Source organism: Sturnus vulgaris, chromosome 6 (genome assembly GCF_052056855.1).
Source record: "Sturnus vulgaris isolate bStuVul1 chromosome 6, bStuVul1.hap1, whole genome shotgun sequence".
NCBI lineage: Eukaryota > Metazoa > Chordata > Aves > Passeriformes > Sturnidae > Sturnus > Sturnus vulgaris.
The window spans coordinates 24,913,080-24,932,657 of record NC_142248.1 but is presented as its reverse complement, the minus strand read 5'-3'; the positions used below and the strand labels follow the sequence as shown (position 1 = coordinate 24,932,657).

General features: G+C 40.6%; 1 protein-coding gene across 1 annotated transcript; it reads left to right on the top strand.

The window, feature by feature from the left end:
- Positions 1–2,448: 2,448 nt before the first annotated feature.
- FBXO33 (F-box protein 33) lies at positions 2,449–18,156 on the top strand. Its single transcript, XM_014890536.2, has 4 exons — positions 2,449–2,972; positions 9,242–9,352; positions 14,289–14,974; positions 17,738–18,156. The coding sequence occupies exons 1-4, from the start codon at positions 2,464–2,466 to the stop codon at positions 18,007–18,009; spliced, it is 1,578 nt and encodes a 525-aa protein (XP_014746022.2). The 5' UTR covers positions 2,449–2,463; the 3' UTR covers positions 18,010–18,156.
- The last annotated feature ends 1,422 nt before the right edge of the window (positions 18,157–19,578 follow it).

The following is a 19,578-nucleotide window of genomic DNA, read 5'->3' as shown; positions in this document are numbered from 1 at the left end:
ACTGGCCTTGCAGATGGATTGTATCAGGGAACCTAGAAAGTCTAGCATTTATCATGTTGGACCACTCAGCCATAATTGTGGTGGCCTGAAGCTTTAGACAAATTCATTTATTCAAGCCTACAAAACTGAAAGTAATAGATCCTGAGATTGAATTTTTTAACACAGTCCCAAAAAGCTGGAGCTCGTTAAATGGCCATGTAACAGTAAAAGACCATTTCACTGCAGCATTGAGGAATATATTCAGTGCAGGTAGCAGGGTAAGCTGCAGATTGAGCTCTCTGGATCGCTGGAGTCTGAGGCAAGAGGCTGTGAGCTGCTGACCCTTTGACAAGCTCAGGGACCTGTGGCCCAACCAGGTGACTAGACATTCAGAGACATGGCAGGAGCCAATGCCAAACATTCCCATGCTTAGATTGTGAGGGTATAAAAACCGAGGGTTTCTTTTGTTCGGAAGCTGTTATTTAGTTATTGCACCAAGACTGAATTATTTTAAAGATTGGGACCACTGAGACTCTGCTATGGGAATCCTGGCATTGAGATGGTAAGGAAACTTTGTCTGACTCTGTTACTATGGGGGTGTGTGGGGAGTCAGGCTCACTGGAGCTGCCCACTGGGAAGGGATTTTGGTCACAACTTGAGTGGTGAGAGTGTGACTGCCAGAGTAGCTCCTGGATGGTCAGACAGGAAAGTTTCCCTAACACAGCACACCATTGTATTGCTGATCCAATATCCAACAAAGGTAACCATAAATGCAGAACTAGTAACTTCATAAACCAACTTTTCTTGATGCTACTTTGGTAAACCAGAGGAACTGAATCATAAAGCTTGATGCTGTTTTACATTAAGATACTCTGTAATCTTAGAAGTCCTTTGACTCATCACCAGCTCAACAATGGGGAATTGTTGAGTACATAGATATTAAAATATGGAGACATGTAGGCGCATAAGTTCCTTTCATTTGCATCCTTCTAGGCCAGATGAGTTTGGCTGCTTCAGAACTTGCATCTTGACTGCCTGGGGAATTTTGGTGGAATCTGTAGTGGCAGTAGCACAGCACTTACCTGAGTTGTTTATGCTGGTTCAAATCACTTGTGCAGGCGTGTGAAACAGCACCAGTCCCTGATGAGAGAACTGGCTGGCTGGGAATTTCCTATAGTCTTACTTTCACAATAATATCTGCCTCTACAGCCTCCTTCTCTCCAGTCAAGGAGAAATGGAAGACACATTTCCCCCAGGACCAGATTCAAGGAAAGATAAGTGATACTGTTTTTTCACCCCTGCTGTGAGACAGCAAAATTGGCTAATCATGGAGTAAACGGAGAGTGTTGGTTTAGATTTGGTTGGTTTTGAATCTGGTTACAATGTGTGCCTATTCCGTATACAGAGGAGTCTAGACTTCATTTCTATTAGCACATCTTTTATTATTTTGTGTGTACATTTCTGAACACTCAGATATAAAGTTGTTATAGAAATTGTGTCCATTATTCCAAGACACTGGCAGTACTCAATTTTATTTTGGTAAGTTTTTTTAATTATAAATATGTATACAATTACTATCACTTTGTTTGTTCAGCCTTTACAGCATCAGCATGTAACAAACTTTTAAATTCTCTCAAAACTCTGTATGCACAGAAGTCACCTTTACACATCTACAGCGGATGCTGGCACGGGTGTTATAAAAGCGGATGAGATGTAAGAAACTGAAAGCACTATGATTTGGAGCATTTCTCCTGTATCCCTCCAGGCTCGCACCCGGTTCTGTCACGCGTCGGACTCCGCCGCGCTCCACCTTTCCTGCGTAGTCAGCGCGTTTCCCACGGCAGCAGCAGGAATGCTGCTGAGGTAATTTTGCTGGCTCAAAGGCGTACGTGCGGTCCCATACAGGCCTCCGCGCCGCCGCCACCAGACATCACCAGACACCCTTCCCAAGTTTTCCTAAACACCGGGCGAGCTGGGTAGGCGCGCCCGGCGGGGGCTGTCCCGCCCCTGCCCTCCGGCAGCGCCCGGCGCTCCGGCCGTGGAGCCCGCAGGCAACGCGGTCCCGGGCCGCGCCCAAGGCAGGAGCCTCCGCCGCACTGCGTTGGGAGCCGCCGGAGGGGCGGGGAGCGGGGGGGCCGCGCCGCCGGCACGGGGGGGTGAACGGCCAACGTCCCCCGCGGGGCAGGCGCGCCGGCTCCGCCTCCTAGTCCACCGCCGGCACGTTCCATTCTCCCCGCGGGGTGAACCCTCCTCCCTCCGCCGCGGCGGCTCTCGCCGCCCCGCAGAAACAGCGCGGCGCCGGCGGTGTCTTCCCTTCACACGCTGCCCTCAGAGCCGATGGTTCCGGCCCACCTTTCCCCGCCCTGCCGGGCAGTGGTAGCAGCCACTCCGCCCCTTCGCCTCTCCCCCGAAAGCAGCGCGGGTGGTGCGTCCCGGCAGCAGGCGCGTCCCGGCCGGCGCCCGCCCCCCCGCGCCGTGTCATTGATGTTGTTGTTTGTGTCGCAGGAGCCGCAGGCCAGGCCGGGGCCGCCGCCCGGGGCCGCCGCCGCGGGGCTGGGGCCGGCGCCAGGGATGTCGGTGTGCGGGGAGGCGGTGGGCGCCGGCTCCCTGCCCAGCGAGCTGGTGGTCCACATTTTCTCCTTCCTGGCGGCCCCCGACCGGCTTCGGGCCTCGGCCGCTTGCTCGCACTGGCGGGAGTGCCTGTTCTACCCGGCGCTCTGGCCGCGCCTCCGCCTCAGCCTCCGCGTCTCGCCCGCCGAGCGCCCGCGCCTCGAGTTCCTCATGCGCAAGTGCGGCTGGTTCGTCCGTGAGCTCCGCGTACAGTTCGCCGCCGACAACTACCCCACCGGCGGCGGCGGGGCGGCGGCGGGCGAGGGCGCCGCGGTGGCGGGGGACGGAGAGGCGCCGCCGCCGCTGAGCCCCCGCTGGCTCGACCTGCTGAGGACTTACCTGGAGCTGGTGCTGTGCGTCCTGAGCAGCGTCCGCAACAACAGGTACTGCCGGGGGAGCGGCGGTGCCGGGCGTGGGGCAGACGGAGCCCTGAGCCGCGCAGGGCCGCGTCCAGCCGTCCCGCCGGTTTCTGCGGGCGGAAACAACGCCCGAGCCGGCGCCGGCCGGTTCGTGCTGGGGCTGCGCTCGGAGCCGCTCTGTGTGTGTGCGTGCGTGTGCGAGTTGGGCAGAAACGGGGACGCACCGCTCCAAACTACCAAATTTTTATCGTATAGTGTAGCTTGATGAGGAATATAAACGCTCACACGTCCAGTTGGCGAGCAGCTGGTCAATACGCAAAACAAATACAGCTGCAGTAATTAAAAGTTCTTCGTCTTTTGGATGGAAGTGGGGAATGCAGCTCGAACGGAGCAAGTGAGAGCCAGGAGTTGGAATTTACTGCATAACAAGACAGCTTTCTCGCTTAAAATAAGCCTTACAATGAACAGACTTTAGACCTTGTATATGCTTGGAAAAAAAGTATGTTATGAGAAATTAGTAAGGGGGAGTTAAAATTACGGCTCTGGCGCGACTGAGTTACTGCCCCAATAAAATACCTTCACCTTTCCGGCTTTAAGGTCTTTCGCTGTAGAAAAGCTGAGCTTCCATGCCAGCTCTTGTGTTACCTGCTAACCTGAGGTTTGAGGAGGTTTTATGTTCTTTTGTTTATTGAAAAAAAGGTTCATATGTAGGACTTTCTTGGCCTAATTGAATTTAAGTGATAGAAATATTTTCCTGTGGTTTATATTAAAGATGTCTTTTTTATACACTTACTTTGTCAGGTTAGATAATTTTCTCAGCTTTTTAACACAAAAATACTTGCATTCTCTTCACTGTGTTTGGGTGTGATAGAGATAATAAGATAATAATCAGGTATTCTAATATATGGCCTCTAGTCAGCACGTAAGACAGGAAAGCAAGGATATTACAGTTAGATTATGGTGAGTTTGGAAAGCCATGTAGGTTTTAGGATAGGAAATAGTTAATATTATTTCCCCTCTGTGCGCATATAGCTTCACCTATCAAGAGAAGAAAAAAAGCTGCAAGTGTTTCAGGGTATCTTTAGGAATTAAGCCTTGTGGATGGCCTTTAGAAAACTGTCTGCAACTGAGTCACGATCTTGTTACCGCCCCCTTTGATTCCAGAGCTTGAGGCCTTCCTTGTGTCTTTATTTTGAATTGTAGCAAGAGATCTTTAAATGCAGTTCCTCGTTGGTTTGAGATGAATGCAAATGTGGTGTGTGAAGTCTCACTTTCAGTTCCTCTGCTCTGTTGCGCCCAGCAGGTACTTCCTGTGGTGCAGCTGCGATGGCTGAGAGTTACAGACCTCACTTTAGAAAACAGCTTGTTAGTCCCAGCTCACTTTTATGTTAATTTATTTCTTGCCCTGTGAATCATTGGTGTGCAAATCGTGATCATCTGTCTTGATTGGTCTTCACTTGCATTTCAGGAGATTTCACTTCACTGTTGAATCCTCGGGAAATCCAGCTAGTATTGTAAGAGGAAAAAATGTTGAAGTGATTGTGGTGATTGTTTGATCTGAGACAAATATCACATGAGCTTGGAATTTTAAAATAACTAGTATCTACAGGAGATGTTGCATGGGGGCGTTGTTAGAAAACGAAATTGTTTCTTTCCTCACTGAAATACGAGGCTGTCAAAATTAACTCTGATGTGAGAAGGCTTTTGATACACTCTTTTGGAAAATTCTTCATGGCCTTATCTGAAATCTGTGCAAGGACACTTGCTTTTTGAAGTTCGTTTTACAAATTCAGTATGCACAGTGTGGCTCAGGACTGCAGTAAAATGTGCCAAAGTAGTTGTTTCTCCAGTATCTGTTCTCTGGTAGATTAGTATAATTTTGCTGGTAAGACAGGGATGAAAAGTTACCAACTTTGATAGGATTTTGCATTGCTATACTTTCTTGCTGTCTCTAAGTCATTTATATGCTGCTCTTTTGGTTTGAAATGAATGATGTGTGACTGGGGAACACAGGGTACCTGGTTATTACAACAGGCTTATTTTTATGAGCATTTTAAAAATAGGGGGAAGAGTGGCATAATTTACATTAAATACTTGACCTTTTTCAGTTTTACTTTCAGAATTGACTAATTTTTTCCCTTGAACACACTAGACTTCTAGTTTATTTTGGTGTTCAAGGGTTTTTGGGTTCTTTTCCTTGCAAAGTAACTACCTATAACTGATTAGTTTTCAGGTAGAAAAATGGATTTTAGTTCTTCAGGTAGGTTTTTGAGATTGAAAAGAGGTGAGGAGTATTAATATATGCCAAATTGCTGCTTAGTTCTTACTATGACCACCTAATGTCTAAACCAGAGGCACTGTCACCTGCCTGATGCTTAGTTTTGTCTAAGGAGGGACTGCAGTCCATAATGAATTAATTCCTCTGTATCTCTTTATTTAATTGTAACTCAAGGACTATAAATAATTCCTTCTTGTTTTCACTGTATTTCACTGTACACAAGATAGCTATTGTAATTTCCAAAATAATGGAAATGGAAATTTTTAACTTCTTCAGTGGCTGAATCATTGTAAATGCATTCCTATTGGAATTAAGTACAGAACAGGACAGTCTTTCATAACTCCTGTCTGCCCTTATGATAGCTTTTTGGCAGATAAGTTCAAAAAACCTTCCATCTTACACTTCAGAACTGAAAAGGAAGAAATCTGCCTTTGTGATGCTGTTTCTTAACTGTGTAATGTTATGGGGGTTTAATTATTTATCTAATTCATTATTAAGCAACGTAATAGCAACCTTCCTCCTTGCAAGAAAAATCATGTACTTTAAATGGCTACAGTTTTCCTTGAGGATTTACAATCCTGTAGCACCTAAGAAAAGTAATTACTTAAAGTAATGAAATTTCTAAGTGCTCTCTCGGCTGGAGGAGAATGATGTGTGGTTTTGCTACTAAGGGCATTTTCTGTACAACATAAAATGTCTAGTTTCTAAGAAAATCTGTGTGTTAAGTCACTAGAGAAATATTTTGGAGTGACCTTTGCTAGTTTTGATGGAATTAAGGAAATAACAACTTGTCTGCAACTTGTTTTAAAAACAACTGAAAATTTTTTGACAAATACTCCTGCTGCCAGCCAGTTGCCATCCAAAAAGGTATGTTCAAGGTCTGTCTCTTATTTGAAGCAGAGCTTAAGTTGTTTTGTGTGTGGCAGCATATTGGGACCTTGATGAGCTCTATCTAAATCTATCATTTATTTAATTAAAAGGTACTGAAGTAGTGTTTATAGTGATCTGTAACTTTTCCATAAGCTTTTATGTTTATGACAGTAAATGCAGCAAAATAACAAAGTGTATAACTGTTTAAAAGCTGATGTTCTACTTAATACTGAGAAAAAGGGTGTGGGTGGGCATGATGTTTCTTAAATCCTCATGTTCTGCACCTTCTTGAACTGATCTTTCAAAACTACAAACTTTGTTTGCACTTATGTGCATACAACAGCTAATAAGCACCTGGTGATAATTCCGTAGGAAAATCCTGTTCTTTTATGTAACTCTAAGATGCCAAAGTATAGTTTCCTCTACTCCTCCTTTCTTGCTTACAAAGGAAGATAGGAAGGTAGTACCACACATACACACCCCTCTTTTCCTCTGCAGCATGTTAAATTGTGTGAGTTGTTTGATCTCTGCTGTGGAAACAAAAATGCAGCTTACTATAAAACTGTGGTATCTTGCTGAAGTATGGTATCTCTTGGAGTAACCAAAAATTGGTGAATTGCTCGAAGCAGTGGACTGCATCTGTTTTTGATGTTTGCTAATGACCGTTTTCTATTGGTCTGAACAGGCAGCTGAAACTGGCAGAAACTAGTATAGTAATACAATATGTGCCTTACCACTTTGTTTGCCTTGAATGTAAGCAAGGACATTTTGTGCTTTTTTTAACTGGGTATTAAAAAATATCAACCAAAATTGAAGATGGAACCTAGTAAGAAGCTTGTTATTTCTAGTGCACTTTTTGAACTAGTGGAAAATTAAATGTTTTAGAAATCCTTCCAAAGCACAAGTTTTTCCCCAGCTATATGTATGGACATTACACAGGGTTAAGATGCCATTATGACTTCTAGCAAAAGATAAGTAACTTTTAAATAATTATATTTAAATAGCAGTCACTTTACTGACTCCCTGAAGATGAGTGGTGAGCTGAGTGTCATGGAGTTGTATAACACTACAAATAGTAGCAAAAAATGTAACATTGTGTTGAGCTGTGATCAGATTTGTTGATGGTAATAACTGTGCTGTGAATAGAAAAATAATTGGATATTGTCATTGGTTATGTTTTCAGGCAGAGGACTTTTCCATTTGTCTCTGTACTGCATAAAATGGCAGCCAGAAAGATGAAGTAAAAATGTGTAGGATGCTAGTAATTAGTGTTCCATGTGTCCTGTGCTTTGGTGGTCCTCTTAATGCCTGCCTACATCTTACTGTACCATTGGCTGGCAGTATGAGTGGTACAAACCAAGACCTTTGGTGAATACGTAGGTGATTCAAAACTGTTCTGAAGATTGCATTTTGGCTCTTGACTCTCACAAAAAAAATCACCAAGATCAAAAGATAAAAGCTTATTTAAGGCATTGGCTGTGAACACTACTTTTCGCACCAGGTGGAGGTTCCTGCTACTTCCCTGTCATACCAGACTATCTCTTACAGCTTTTGAGGAAAAATGAGCCCAAAATATTCTCAGTTGGGTGTGCCAGTGTTTTAGATTTCCCTGCCAAGCTTATTCTTCAGAATGATCAGGCTGTGTCTTAGTGAGATTTGTAGAATATTGGTCATATTCTAAGGCTCAGTTTATTATAGCCTATCATCAGTACAATAGGCCTGCATTTAAAATACGAAATAGTAAATGGTTAGAATTTCAGTCACAGTAACTTCTAGGTATTTGGCTCTAGTATTTGTCAGACTTTATATGAAGCTTGGGGATCTTGCTATTAAGTTGTTGTTCTCCTATAGAAAAAAGTAACAGTGTGCTGTTTTTGAATACAGGGACTTCAAAACAGGTAAATTATGATTTATGGTAGATAACAATTGTAGACTGCAACTCATACCTACTAAAAACGTAAAACTTGGCTACTTAATCCTTCCCCCACCCCCGGTAGAATATCAGGTTGTACTGTGGAGGTAGTGAAGTGTACCAGAGCTTCCCTATGCTTTGAGCATGGTAATTGTGTTGCATTTTCCTCAAAGCTGATTTGAAATATTAGCATATGCTTTGTAAGCCAGAAGAAATAAGGATTTATGGTAACTCACTTAATTGTGAGTTACAGGTTAATTGGCATCTGCTATTTAGGATTAATTTAACTTACGTGTCCACTTGTGGTAAAACCGGAGTTTCTGCCTTGTTAATTATCAATTGCAGACTAGCCCTTGCATGTTTGGAGTAAATCTAATTTGCAGCATATATAAATAAAGGAGATGTTGACCCAAAACTTAGCCAGCTACAAAAATATTAATCTTAATTGTAAATGCTGCACAGCTATTTTAAAACTGCAGTCATTTGCATACCTCTTTCTTGATCTGTTTTAGGAATAGAAAAGATGCAAGTCAGAAAACTGAACTAGGGAAAGGAAAAGTGACTGTCTAGTGCACTGTGTCATGTTCAGCATCAACTCAGAGGTTCTTTCACTTCTTTTTAGGTATCCCTTCTAAAAGTTAAAATCGTACGTCACGGTGGACCATTGTCCCTTAGTGATGGGGAATATTAGAAAAGCTTCCCTACTTTGATATAACAGAAATAAGATATTGATTAGGGTATGGGGAGCTTTTGCTTTTCTTGTCTGGGGTTTGTGATGCCTTGATTGAGGCAGGTTTGAGCTCCCATTTGTAACCCAGCTGATGTAAGTGCTCAGACAGGATTGTTTGTAGTTGTGTTCTACTTGGGCATTAAATGCAGTGTTAAATGTTAAAAGGAATAAGTATTTGATGTTTTCATCTGTGACGCGTAACACATGTGTTCCAAGGATTAAAAATTGTGTGAAACCACTCCTAAGTTTTCTTTGTGGTGCTGCAGGCCTGCTGAAAATACTCCTGTGCTGCCTGAAAAGCAGTATTTGCTCTTACAGCTGGTTTCAGCAGTTCATGTAGTCCTCTTCCCCTTTATACTTCAGTCTCATTTTCTGTAGTTGCATAGGCTATGTGCTCCTGGGGTAATATTGGGGTTTACTGCTGGCATTTGTCTTATCCAGAATGATTTCCCACACCATTTTAGTTTTGTGTACAGATTCTTTTTTATTTTGTTGTTTCCTAGGAACCTCCAGAAGTTAAGTCTCTTTGGGGATATAAGCATTTTGCAGCAACATGGAACTATATCAAATACCTACCTTGGGAAGGTTGACCCTGATGGCAAGAAGATTAAGCAGTAAGTTATATTTGTAAATTATCAAATACAGTAAAATAATAAAAATAGATAACAGAACACAGAAAATCATGATATACATGACTGAGAAGCTTTTAAATTTAACAGGGTGAAAATCTAAACTTGTTCCTACTATTTACATGAAATAGTCTGGTTTTGTGGCTGTTATATTTTTGTTGTTTTTTTCTCCTCCGTTCTCAGCAGGGTGAGAATCCTTTCTTTCCTCTTCTCATTGTGTTCTAGAAACAATATTATGTTAATGCCACAAAAGGGTAGGAGGGATGAGGGGCTGTTACAAGCGCCTCTTACTACTGCTGTATGTGAACAAATCAGAAAAGGAAGTAATCTCTTGTATTTCACAAGAGTTGAAGCAAGTTTGTGTTTATGTTTTCTTTCAAGTTTGTTTGAAACTTTAGAAAGAAACAGAGAAACTGTTGAAACAAGGAACTGCTACAACTTGTATCAAATTGCATCTGCAAGCTAGGTTATGTATTTACAGAATTCCTGAAAGATCACAGTTCTAAATGTGCATGTTTAGTTCAGAAGTGTATTTTAGCTTGCCATAATTACGTTACAGGGCAGTCCTTGAATGCTTAAAATCAAAATAGTTATGTTATTTGTTCTTCTTTGGAAAAGATTAAATACAGTATGAACAGCTACTAACTTCTGGAATAAATTACTACAGAGGGAGTGATGCTGACTTAACTATTTTAGCAGTATTGCTAAAACTTTTGATACAATAAAATGAATACCATAATTTTAATTTGTGTCTATTTAGACATCTATTGCCCAGTAGTGCAATAAGTACAGTCACTCTAGGTCTTTACTATTTTTTGTTTTGAGTGATTTTTAGAACCATTATAGGTATATTATCAGATCAATATATGCATGTGAACACAGTCATCAAATTGAATGTTTGGTCCTGACCTAAATTTGCAAACCAGTGCGAATACAGCTGTGAGTCACATACTTTGTCATCTGTTACGTTTCCAATGCAAAACTTGGAGCAATTTGTGATTCTGTCTAATGTATGTACTGTAGTGCTGTGTGCAGGTAAAAGACTCATTTGGAAAAAGCTCCTTTATTTGATACCCTTTGTGAAAATATAAATATATAATCAAGTCTTTGCAAAGAGGCTTGAAGCGAGCCATCTAAGCAGATGTTTACTCAGCTGAGTGCATGGTTAAACGTTTCTTCAAGCAAGTATTCACATTTTGGAGCCATAAACCATTCAAAATTCATTATCTAACTTGATGTTAGTCTTTTACAGGAGTATTAACCTTTGCACATTTTGGAATGAGCAAATAAATGCTACTTCTTTTTAGTTTAGTTAATTTTGGTGGGGTTTTTTGTGTTTGTTTGTTGTTGTGGGTTATTTGGTTTTTTGGGGGGGTGGTGGTGGTTTGGGGTTTTTTGTGGGTTTTTTTTGGAGGGGGGTTTTATTGTTGTTTGGTTCTTTTCTAGAATAGAACAACTTATTTAGGACCTGCTAGTCCTTGTCTAAATTAAAGGGAAGATGGCAGTGTTTTATTCAGTTGTCTGAAGTTTGAGAACTAGTAGCAGACTTAGTTCAGAAAGTAGATCTTTATGGCTGCTTGGCCTTGTTTTTTGCACTTGGGGTTTGCATCAGTAAGTTGCAAGACTTTGATGCTGATAACTTACAGTGAAATGTACAAGCAACCTTTGGAGACAGCGTTAGCGGTAGTTGAGGATTTTTGGAACCTATATGGGTATAAAGTTTACTAGCTGTTTCAGAAACTTCCTGCAATTAAAGCAGTCAGGGAAAAACTGTTATGATTCCTGAAATCTGGCCTTGAGCTTGGTGTAACAGACTGTGGGTGGAATCTCAGCTCTTACAGTCATTAGGATGCTTCCTCAGGTTTAAGGCTAGGGGTTGTCCTGAGGCAGAGGAGGCTTTGGAACATGTTTTCAAAAATACACTTTTGCAGTCATCAGCATGAGTTTGTAATGCTTATTCCCTTTCTGTACAGCATGTGTCTCCCTGGTTACTTTCTAAAATTCTCTTTACAGCTCTGTTTCTTGGTGTTGGGAAGGACAGTGTAAACAGTTCACTTGTCCACAAACCACAAAAGGTGGTTATTTAAAATTTTGGCTTTCTGAAATCTGCTTCTCATGATTGATCCACGTGGTTCAGATAGTTTGGTTTCCAAAAGAACCAGTTTAGCCTCTGTTATTAAACAAAATATTTTGATTGATAGTATTTAATGAAACAAATGGCCTCCATATGGACCTTAGTAGTATGTTTGCTTCCTGTCCAAGGCCATGAATGTATTTCAATCCTGGTTAGGACTGGTTTGGGAGCTTAAAAAGTAACTGTGCCTGTCTAGTCAGGCTTTAGTCTGTCCTTTGGATGAAAACACCATTTGGGGCATTAATTGTGAAAGTACATTTTTAAAAATTTTGCTTTTAAAATTGTTTGTTTCAGTATAATAATTGGTAGGTTACAAGTCAGTGGTGACCATCCCATAATTACTGCCTGCTGGGAGCACAGGGGGCTGATGACACTTGTTGAGGCATTAGTAGGTTGCATTGCTTTTTGGCTTGTGCTGAGTGAGTTCTGCCTGTATTTTCTGTTATATGCTCGAACTTCAGTTTTATAAGTGAGTTTTGAAATAACTGTGTTAAGTTAGCATAAATGTTGTAGTACCTGCTAGGCAGTAGAAGTGAAATTATTATGGTAATAAAGTAGGTGGTAATTTCCAAGAAGTCACGTGTCTAATTTTCTAGAATGCAGTTCAGGCTATTTTTGCAAACTCCAGTTAGATGCAATCTATTTATGAAAAATAGAATGTGCATAAGAATATGAAGGGGAGGAAAAGATCAAACCTGCTAGGGTGTTTAAAAGATTATTTGAAATATGTTAAAATTAATTGCTTCTATCTTATATAGTGCTTTCTGTCTGGCCTTTTATAAAGCAGGTATTAAAAACAATTCAGAAATTATTGCTATTAAATATCCTGTATTGACACGTTTGATCTCTTACTGATTAAAAACTGGAGAAAGTTTTCTTACGACCTACAGGTCACTAGACTAGCAGCACAAATCTAAATACTTGTATAAATACTTTGATGCTTGCACTAAAAAGCTGATGTGAAAATTGCATTGAATCAGTCTCTCTCTGTTAAAAAGTTTCTTACTGCAATTCCCACTGGGGAGAAAAGCTACCCTAGAACTGCAGAATTATGTGTCATATTTCTTTTTATTCAATTTTGCAGGTACTAGAACAGTATTCTTCTAAACTCAGATTTAAAGGTGTATGAGAAGCGCAATTTGAACAGATTTTTAGGGCAGTGAGACATACAGATGGTAGTATTCTACTGAACACCTCAAAATTGATTTGTCTTCAACAGTTCTGTAAAATATTAAAAGCACTATTAAGATTGATTACTTGGGCTATTACAAAATAAATTCTACCATTGCTGCAACCATTACAGCTCCTTTTGTAGATGTGTATGGAGGGATGGAAGAGTCTTTGGAAGAAATTTGAGATTGCTGTGGTGGAATCTTTTCTTTGGAGGATTGTGAGATAATCTGCCTTTAATTTAAGCATTGGCAAGAATAATTATGAAACAAACATTGCCAGGATCAAATAAGGTTCATCTTAACGCTAAATGAATTTAGGAATAAAATAGAAAAGCTACACTGTCGTGGTTCTTACATACTGTTTAAAATTATTTCATTTGTGTCACAGTTGCAACAGTTGTGTCAATTTAAAATAAAATATTTGGAGAAAGCTGGAAATATTGAAGTCTTTTTACCTGATGGCTATCCTAGGCAAAACCTTGGGAGCTGAGGTGTAAAATAAATACAGTAACTGTACCAGCTTTTCCACTTGGGTGAAATCAGGCCTTGAAAGCCTAATACCTTCATAGGAGAAAGAAGAAAGCACATATGGGCAAGGGAGGGCATGAATAAGGATTTACCAAGAAAGAGGATAAATGAGAAATGATCTTTTAACTATTATGACAGAAGGGTTATGGAGCATCAAAGGTAGTAGGTGACAGGTTCAGAGCAAACAAGGAGAGGGGATAATTGCACTGCAGAATTCTTTATTACTTGGTGCTATGGTTGCTAAACACTTACTCTGCTGAGGGAGGAACCTAGATGAATTTGTAGAAGTGAAGTCTCTGAGAGTTGCAACATACATAAAGCCACCTCTGCTCAGAACTGAGTTACAGAGTTTTGAAAACTAGAGAGATATTTGATAACTATCCCTATGTGCTTTTCTTGTTCTGCACTTAAGGTGCTAGTGTTTCTCTGCTGTCAGTGAGGATACTGGCCTAAACCTTTAATTTTGCCTGGACATTATCTCTGTTAAAGCTATGTGGATGAGAATAAAAATTTTGTGATTTTTTTTTTTTTTTTTTTTTTTTTTGCTTAGATGTGTAAAGTATACAAATCCTCATAGCAATAAAAGAATAAGTGTTCTGTGCAAAACTATTACCTGATCTGGGGAACAAAAATTTCTGCTATTTTTGTACTGGATATTATTTCTTGATGTTTTATGGGACTGCTGTAGCCTGGCTCAACTGTTTCTCTGTAATGCTGACCTGGGCCTGAGATCAAATACTTACCTACACATGTGTCTAATATACTAAAAGAATACTTGTCTTTTGAGCTTTTACAGCTTTGGAATGAAGACTGGAAAAATATTGATATGGAGACAGTTTTTAAAGTGTGACTGTACTATTTGAATTTACTATTGAAAATTTAAAATACTTCTATTGCCTTCTTGAAAAAAATATCTTTCTTAAAGAACATCTATTCACAAAAAAAAAGGGAGGTAGGAGAGGTGGGTGTATCAGAATGAGTTCATAATAATCTGGCAAGAATAATTCTTGAATAAAACAATTGAATACACAGTTGGTAAGACTAAACCATGTTTAATAGGATCATTGTCTCTTTTGTTTACTTACAGAATCCAGCAGCTGTTTGAAGAGATATTAGGCAATAGCAGGCAATTGAAATGGCTGTCTTGTGGGTTAATGCTGCAAATAGTAACTCCCACATCATTGTCCTCCTTATCAAACCCCATAGCCAACACCATGGAACATCTGAGCTTACTGGACAACCACATCCCTGGTAATACCACTCTTATCACTGCGGTTGAATTGGAGCGCTTTGTGAATCTGCGTTCACTCGCTTTGGATTTCTGTGATTTTACAGCTGAAATGGCAAGAGTCCTGGCTGACAGCAACCATGTGCCTTTGCATCGACTGTCTCTGCTGGTCCACAGTGTTTCCATAATGCACAAGTCATTGGACAATATGCCAAAAGATGAGAATTGGCAGGCACTGACTCGCAACAGCACTAATCTTCGAGTCTATATAATGGCTTTTGATGTCAAGAGTGATGATATGTTAAGGATTCTTAAACCCAGTATCCCCCTAGAGAGGATTCACTTTGACAGCTATGTCACTTATGTTTCAGGGGCTGTTGTTGACCTCATATCCAGGCAGTATGACAAGTTCCTCACTCATTTTATACTAATGAATGATGTGATAGATATGTCTGCCTTCCCAGATCTCAGTGACAACCGGAATGAAGATCCACTTGTCTTATTAGCCTGGAGGTGCACAAGACTGTCTCTCCTTGCTATTCATGGTAGGTAACACATTGCATGGACATAGTATGTAGCTTTTAAATGCTTACAAGCCTTCAGCCTTTCTAATTATATTGTGTTTTAGTGGCATGTTATTCAAAAGGCTGCTGCACTGTTGCTATACATGCTGTTGTTGAAGATATTTATTGCATATGAGTTTTAAACATGCTTGTATCTTACTAACTTCTATTGAGAAGACACATAAGATTTTATTAAACTTCTCACAGAAATGAAGATAACTTAAGAAGTGAGTATTCCAGGAGGCTTATCCTACAAGTGGTCTGCACTGTGCAAGTTCCGTTAAGTGATTGGTTGTGTGTATGTGAACGGAAAATATTTGCTGTTTTTCTGTGAGCTCATATGCTGGCAAGATTAGATGATTTTGCTTCCTATTTGTAAATAACACGAGTTAAGTACCCCAAAGCTGAGAAGAAGAAATTTGTTACCAATTTGGTAAGACTACCAGCAGATGAAGGCTGAAAAATATGTGGACGGGGTTGCCTCACTGAGTGTGTTGGTTTCACCAGTAATACCAGGGCTAGATTTATCCCACCTATTTATTTGCCATATAGTAGCAAATAGCTTGTAGAATTTATTCAGGTCTGTCATCCATAGAGCACTTGGTAGTAGAAGTTACAGCAGTCTGGCAAATTTTAAGACACCCAAAACTGAAATAATGCAAAATAATGTTTTTTTATTTGTGCTGGAATCAGCTTACCAAGACCAAGTTTGCTGATGCATGAAGGAGTTAAGTGATGACTGTATTGTGTTGCACAAGAATAAATGTGTTTCCTCAGACTGCCTGGGGGAGTAAATCTCCAGTTGTTCAGTACAAACAGGAGACTTTCAGCAGCAGGAAGTGGACATTCAGATTTCCATTGGTTGAAGTCAGAAGGTCCTGCTGTATTTGCTCTTTTTTTTTCATGGTCTTTTATTGAAAAATCATTGCTGGGGACAGGGGAGGCATGATCAGTTCAGCTGTCTCTCCTTAGCAGTTTTCAAGTGAGACAGATTTTGAGTACTGGTACATGACTGTACCAGTCTTGGTGTGCATTTTAGCAGTTTCTTCTAAAATTTCGATACATGTTTGAGGACCTTTAAAAATTTTTAAAATTGTGTTACCTTAAATTATCCTCCTGCTACAGAAAAGTCCTCTAATATATTATCTAACTTCAAAAGCTGGTGAAACATCTGAACATAAGCTAGTGTAAGTATCATTTAATACTAGCACATGTCTATTCAGCAGAAAATATTAGTCTGTGCAGAGCACTGGGAAAACAAACATCCTTTGTGCTTCTACCAAATGGTTGTTGCAACATCACCTTTCTCTGGAGAGATGCTGTATCTGCCTGTGTGAGAAAATGGCCAAATATCACCTCGCTGTTTCATTGGGATTCACATTCTTTACCCTTCTTTTCCCCTCCTTGCAGCAGAAGCTAGCTAAGTTGTTTATAAATGCCTCCTGATATTTTCTAAGCTGTGGACATAACTTCTGTAGCACTATACTGCAAGCATCATTCTTGGAGAGTACTAATTGTAGATAGAACATTATTAGGAAGAAATACAGTGATGCCTCAGTACAGCATCTTGGCCTCATGCTTGGATTCCCTGAGGTTTACCATATAATGTTTTCTAGCTGTCATATTATACTGTGAAGTTCCCTTCAGGAAAAGAAGGTGGTTTTGTTCAAGGTGCCTTAATTCGCTCCAAGTGCTCAGGTTTCTTCTGTCTCCCGAAGTGGTTATTCTTCAGTTTCCAGTGCTTCTCACACACACGTGTGTGTGTGTTTATGTGTATGTTTCCTCTTCTGGTATTAGTTTGCTTTTGAAAAAGCTTTGATTTACATACAGTTTTGGCTGCCACTTGTCACTGACCGAAAGAGGAAGGGGAAAACATATGCTAAGGACACCTTATATGGGCTGCCTCGAGGTTGTCTTTTGTGGGAAGTCATCATCTTTCCACCAAGGTAGCATGTCCAGGAGGCAGAGGAAGTCAGATGTTAAATACATTCTTGCAGAATGAAGAAAGGGTGTAAAGAGTGTGTGGCCATTAGGATGGGATGGAGACAGTAGGATACTCATAGTGGTATGATCTTGCACTGTGAATAAAAAGCATGGTCCATCTGTAAAAAAAAAGGCTTTTTAAAATTTTTCTTCCTCCTTAAGGGAAGGATACTTCTACATGGATTATTTATTTTGTGTTATAAACATATATATATGTACATAAACACACACGCTGAGGTGACCTGAAGAGGCTGCAGAGGCTTCTGGTTTGTGTGCATGCTGACTTTTTGTTTGTTTGGTGGTGGCTTGTTTTTTGGTTTTTTTTTTAATAAGTCTACTTTCTAAAGTAATGAAAGCAAATTTTTTTTCTAGCATAAGCAGTTTTAAAGCAGTCCTTCTACGCATTCCATTAATTGATAACTCACTTTTTTCATTCTAATTTTATTACAGAGTAGATCACAGGAGGTTTGAAATTTTATATAAAACATATAGTAGTCCACTGCTCTGTAAGTAGGAGAAAAAGATCTAGAAAAGCTTGATGAAACTACCTGAAATATTTTTATACTTTCTTATTCAGAGTGTAAAATGGGGGCTTCACTACTTGAAGCCAGAAAGCCCCCACCATGCCTTAGGGGAATTCTGCCAGATGGAACATGACAGAATAGGTGGGAGAGATACTGGGATGGTCTGGTATTATGTACTAGAGTAAGAAAATGCCTTGTAGGAAAACGACAGAGTGACTTTGTTTTTCTTTCCCCATAGGTTACACAGTCTGGGCTCATAATCTTATAGCAATTGCTCGTCTTCGTGGCTCTGACCTGAAAGTTCTGGAAGTCACAGAAGAAAGCATTGAATTCGACCAAGGAGAACTGGCTGATCAGGATGTGGATCCAGTACACAATTTCATTGAGCAAGTTTCTCTCGGATTGGGTCGCCCTTGGCACGCCGTCATGGACATAGAGCTGCTCAGTGTCTTCACTGAGCCAACCCGTCACTTTTACAGAGAGATGCAAAGCTTCAGTGAAGGCATTTAGCTCCTTATTTACAATTCCTGTGGTTACATATGCAAGTAGGGTCCTATTATGTTTTTTCGGTAGTGTGAATTAACCCCTTTTGTGCTGTGTTTAATCAGTATTAGCTATATAGAATTATATATGTGTATTCTACTTCTTGATCAAAGAACGTAGTCGGATATTGGTTTAGAAGCTGAAAGTGGCAGTGTTTAGGGTTTTCACGGTTAATGGACATATCTACCAAACCTTGCAAAGATACAGCCAAAGGCTGTCTGAGGTTGCCGGCTAACTTTACTTTAATTGAGTAATTGCATTTTGAATTATTTTGCTATTATATTGGAGTCCTGTGCTCGGGAGCCAACTGTTTCTAATACCCATATCCATAGCCCAGTGGATTTCTCTGCTGTCATTTTGTGCTTAATCCAGTAGCATGCTACTTAATAGGCTTAAGGGACGAGAAGTCTATCCAGGGCTGTTCACTGTAAGACTCTTACCTTGCTTGATTTCACGTGCGGATTCTGCAGCATGGCTTAACTCCATTCTCGGCTTTCCCTAGCTGCTAAGCGGCGGTGTGCAACACTAGCGTTCAGGTTCCTGCACTTGCAGATTCACTCCATAAAGCTGTAGTCTTTTGGATTCTTTGCAAACTCCTCCTTGTTTGTTCTCATGTTCTGTCATCATCCTTAAAAGTTAGCTTTGGGCCAAAGTTTAAAAGGAAAAAGCAAGAAATGTGCGCTCCGGTGAGGTAAACGCATAACAGTGAAGAATTCAATACAAAGGTCTACACCTGCAAACAAACATTAGTCGTGAAATCCCTAACAACCAAGTCACTGGATTTTCTCTGTCAGCGCCTGTGTCAGCTGCCAAAGAATAGATTAAAAACGAAGAAGTGCCCACATGCTGGCAGGGGCAGGCCAACTTCTGGCCAGCCAGATACTGCTAGATTGTAATATATAAGGTCGAATTTCGACCTGTGGTACACAGCTGTGCTGTGGCTCAGTCAGCAACCTCAGAACTCTTAACAAACATGCACCTGTTTCACTGTGAATAGTGAATGTAAAGGAAGGAAAGGAAACAAATACAAAGCTTGTTCTATCACAGGTATGAGCTGCTATGATGCATGAAGAACATTCCATGAAGTATGTTTTAAAATCTTGTTATATCTGAGAGGCTTTAGAAGCCGATGTAACTGTTTCAGGGCAACCGCGGTACAGACGTGGTCTCTGTGAGACTTCCACCTGACCCCAGTTTTAAGTGGTACGAATGTTGTGCATTTAATGTTTAAAGGACAGTCTGCAATAATAAAGTAAGTGGCCAACGTGGGTGCCCAGCAGTGCTGAGACCTGGCTGCTATATTGTAAGCTTTGGAAAACACAATTTATGCAACAGATGTCCAGATATGATTCTATTTATGGAAAAAGTTTATATGTGTTTTACAAATGGTTTTACCATCTTATATTAAAATGACCTTTTGACAGGTGTGCGCTGTTTTGTCTCCAGTGAGCACATACCATGCGGATTTTATATGTACATCAGTAGAGTGAATCCACTGGCACAGTGTGTGTATATGCCAGATGTGGTGAGATTTTA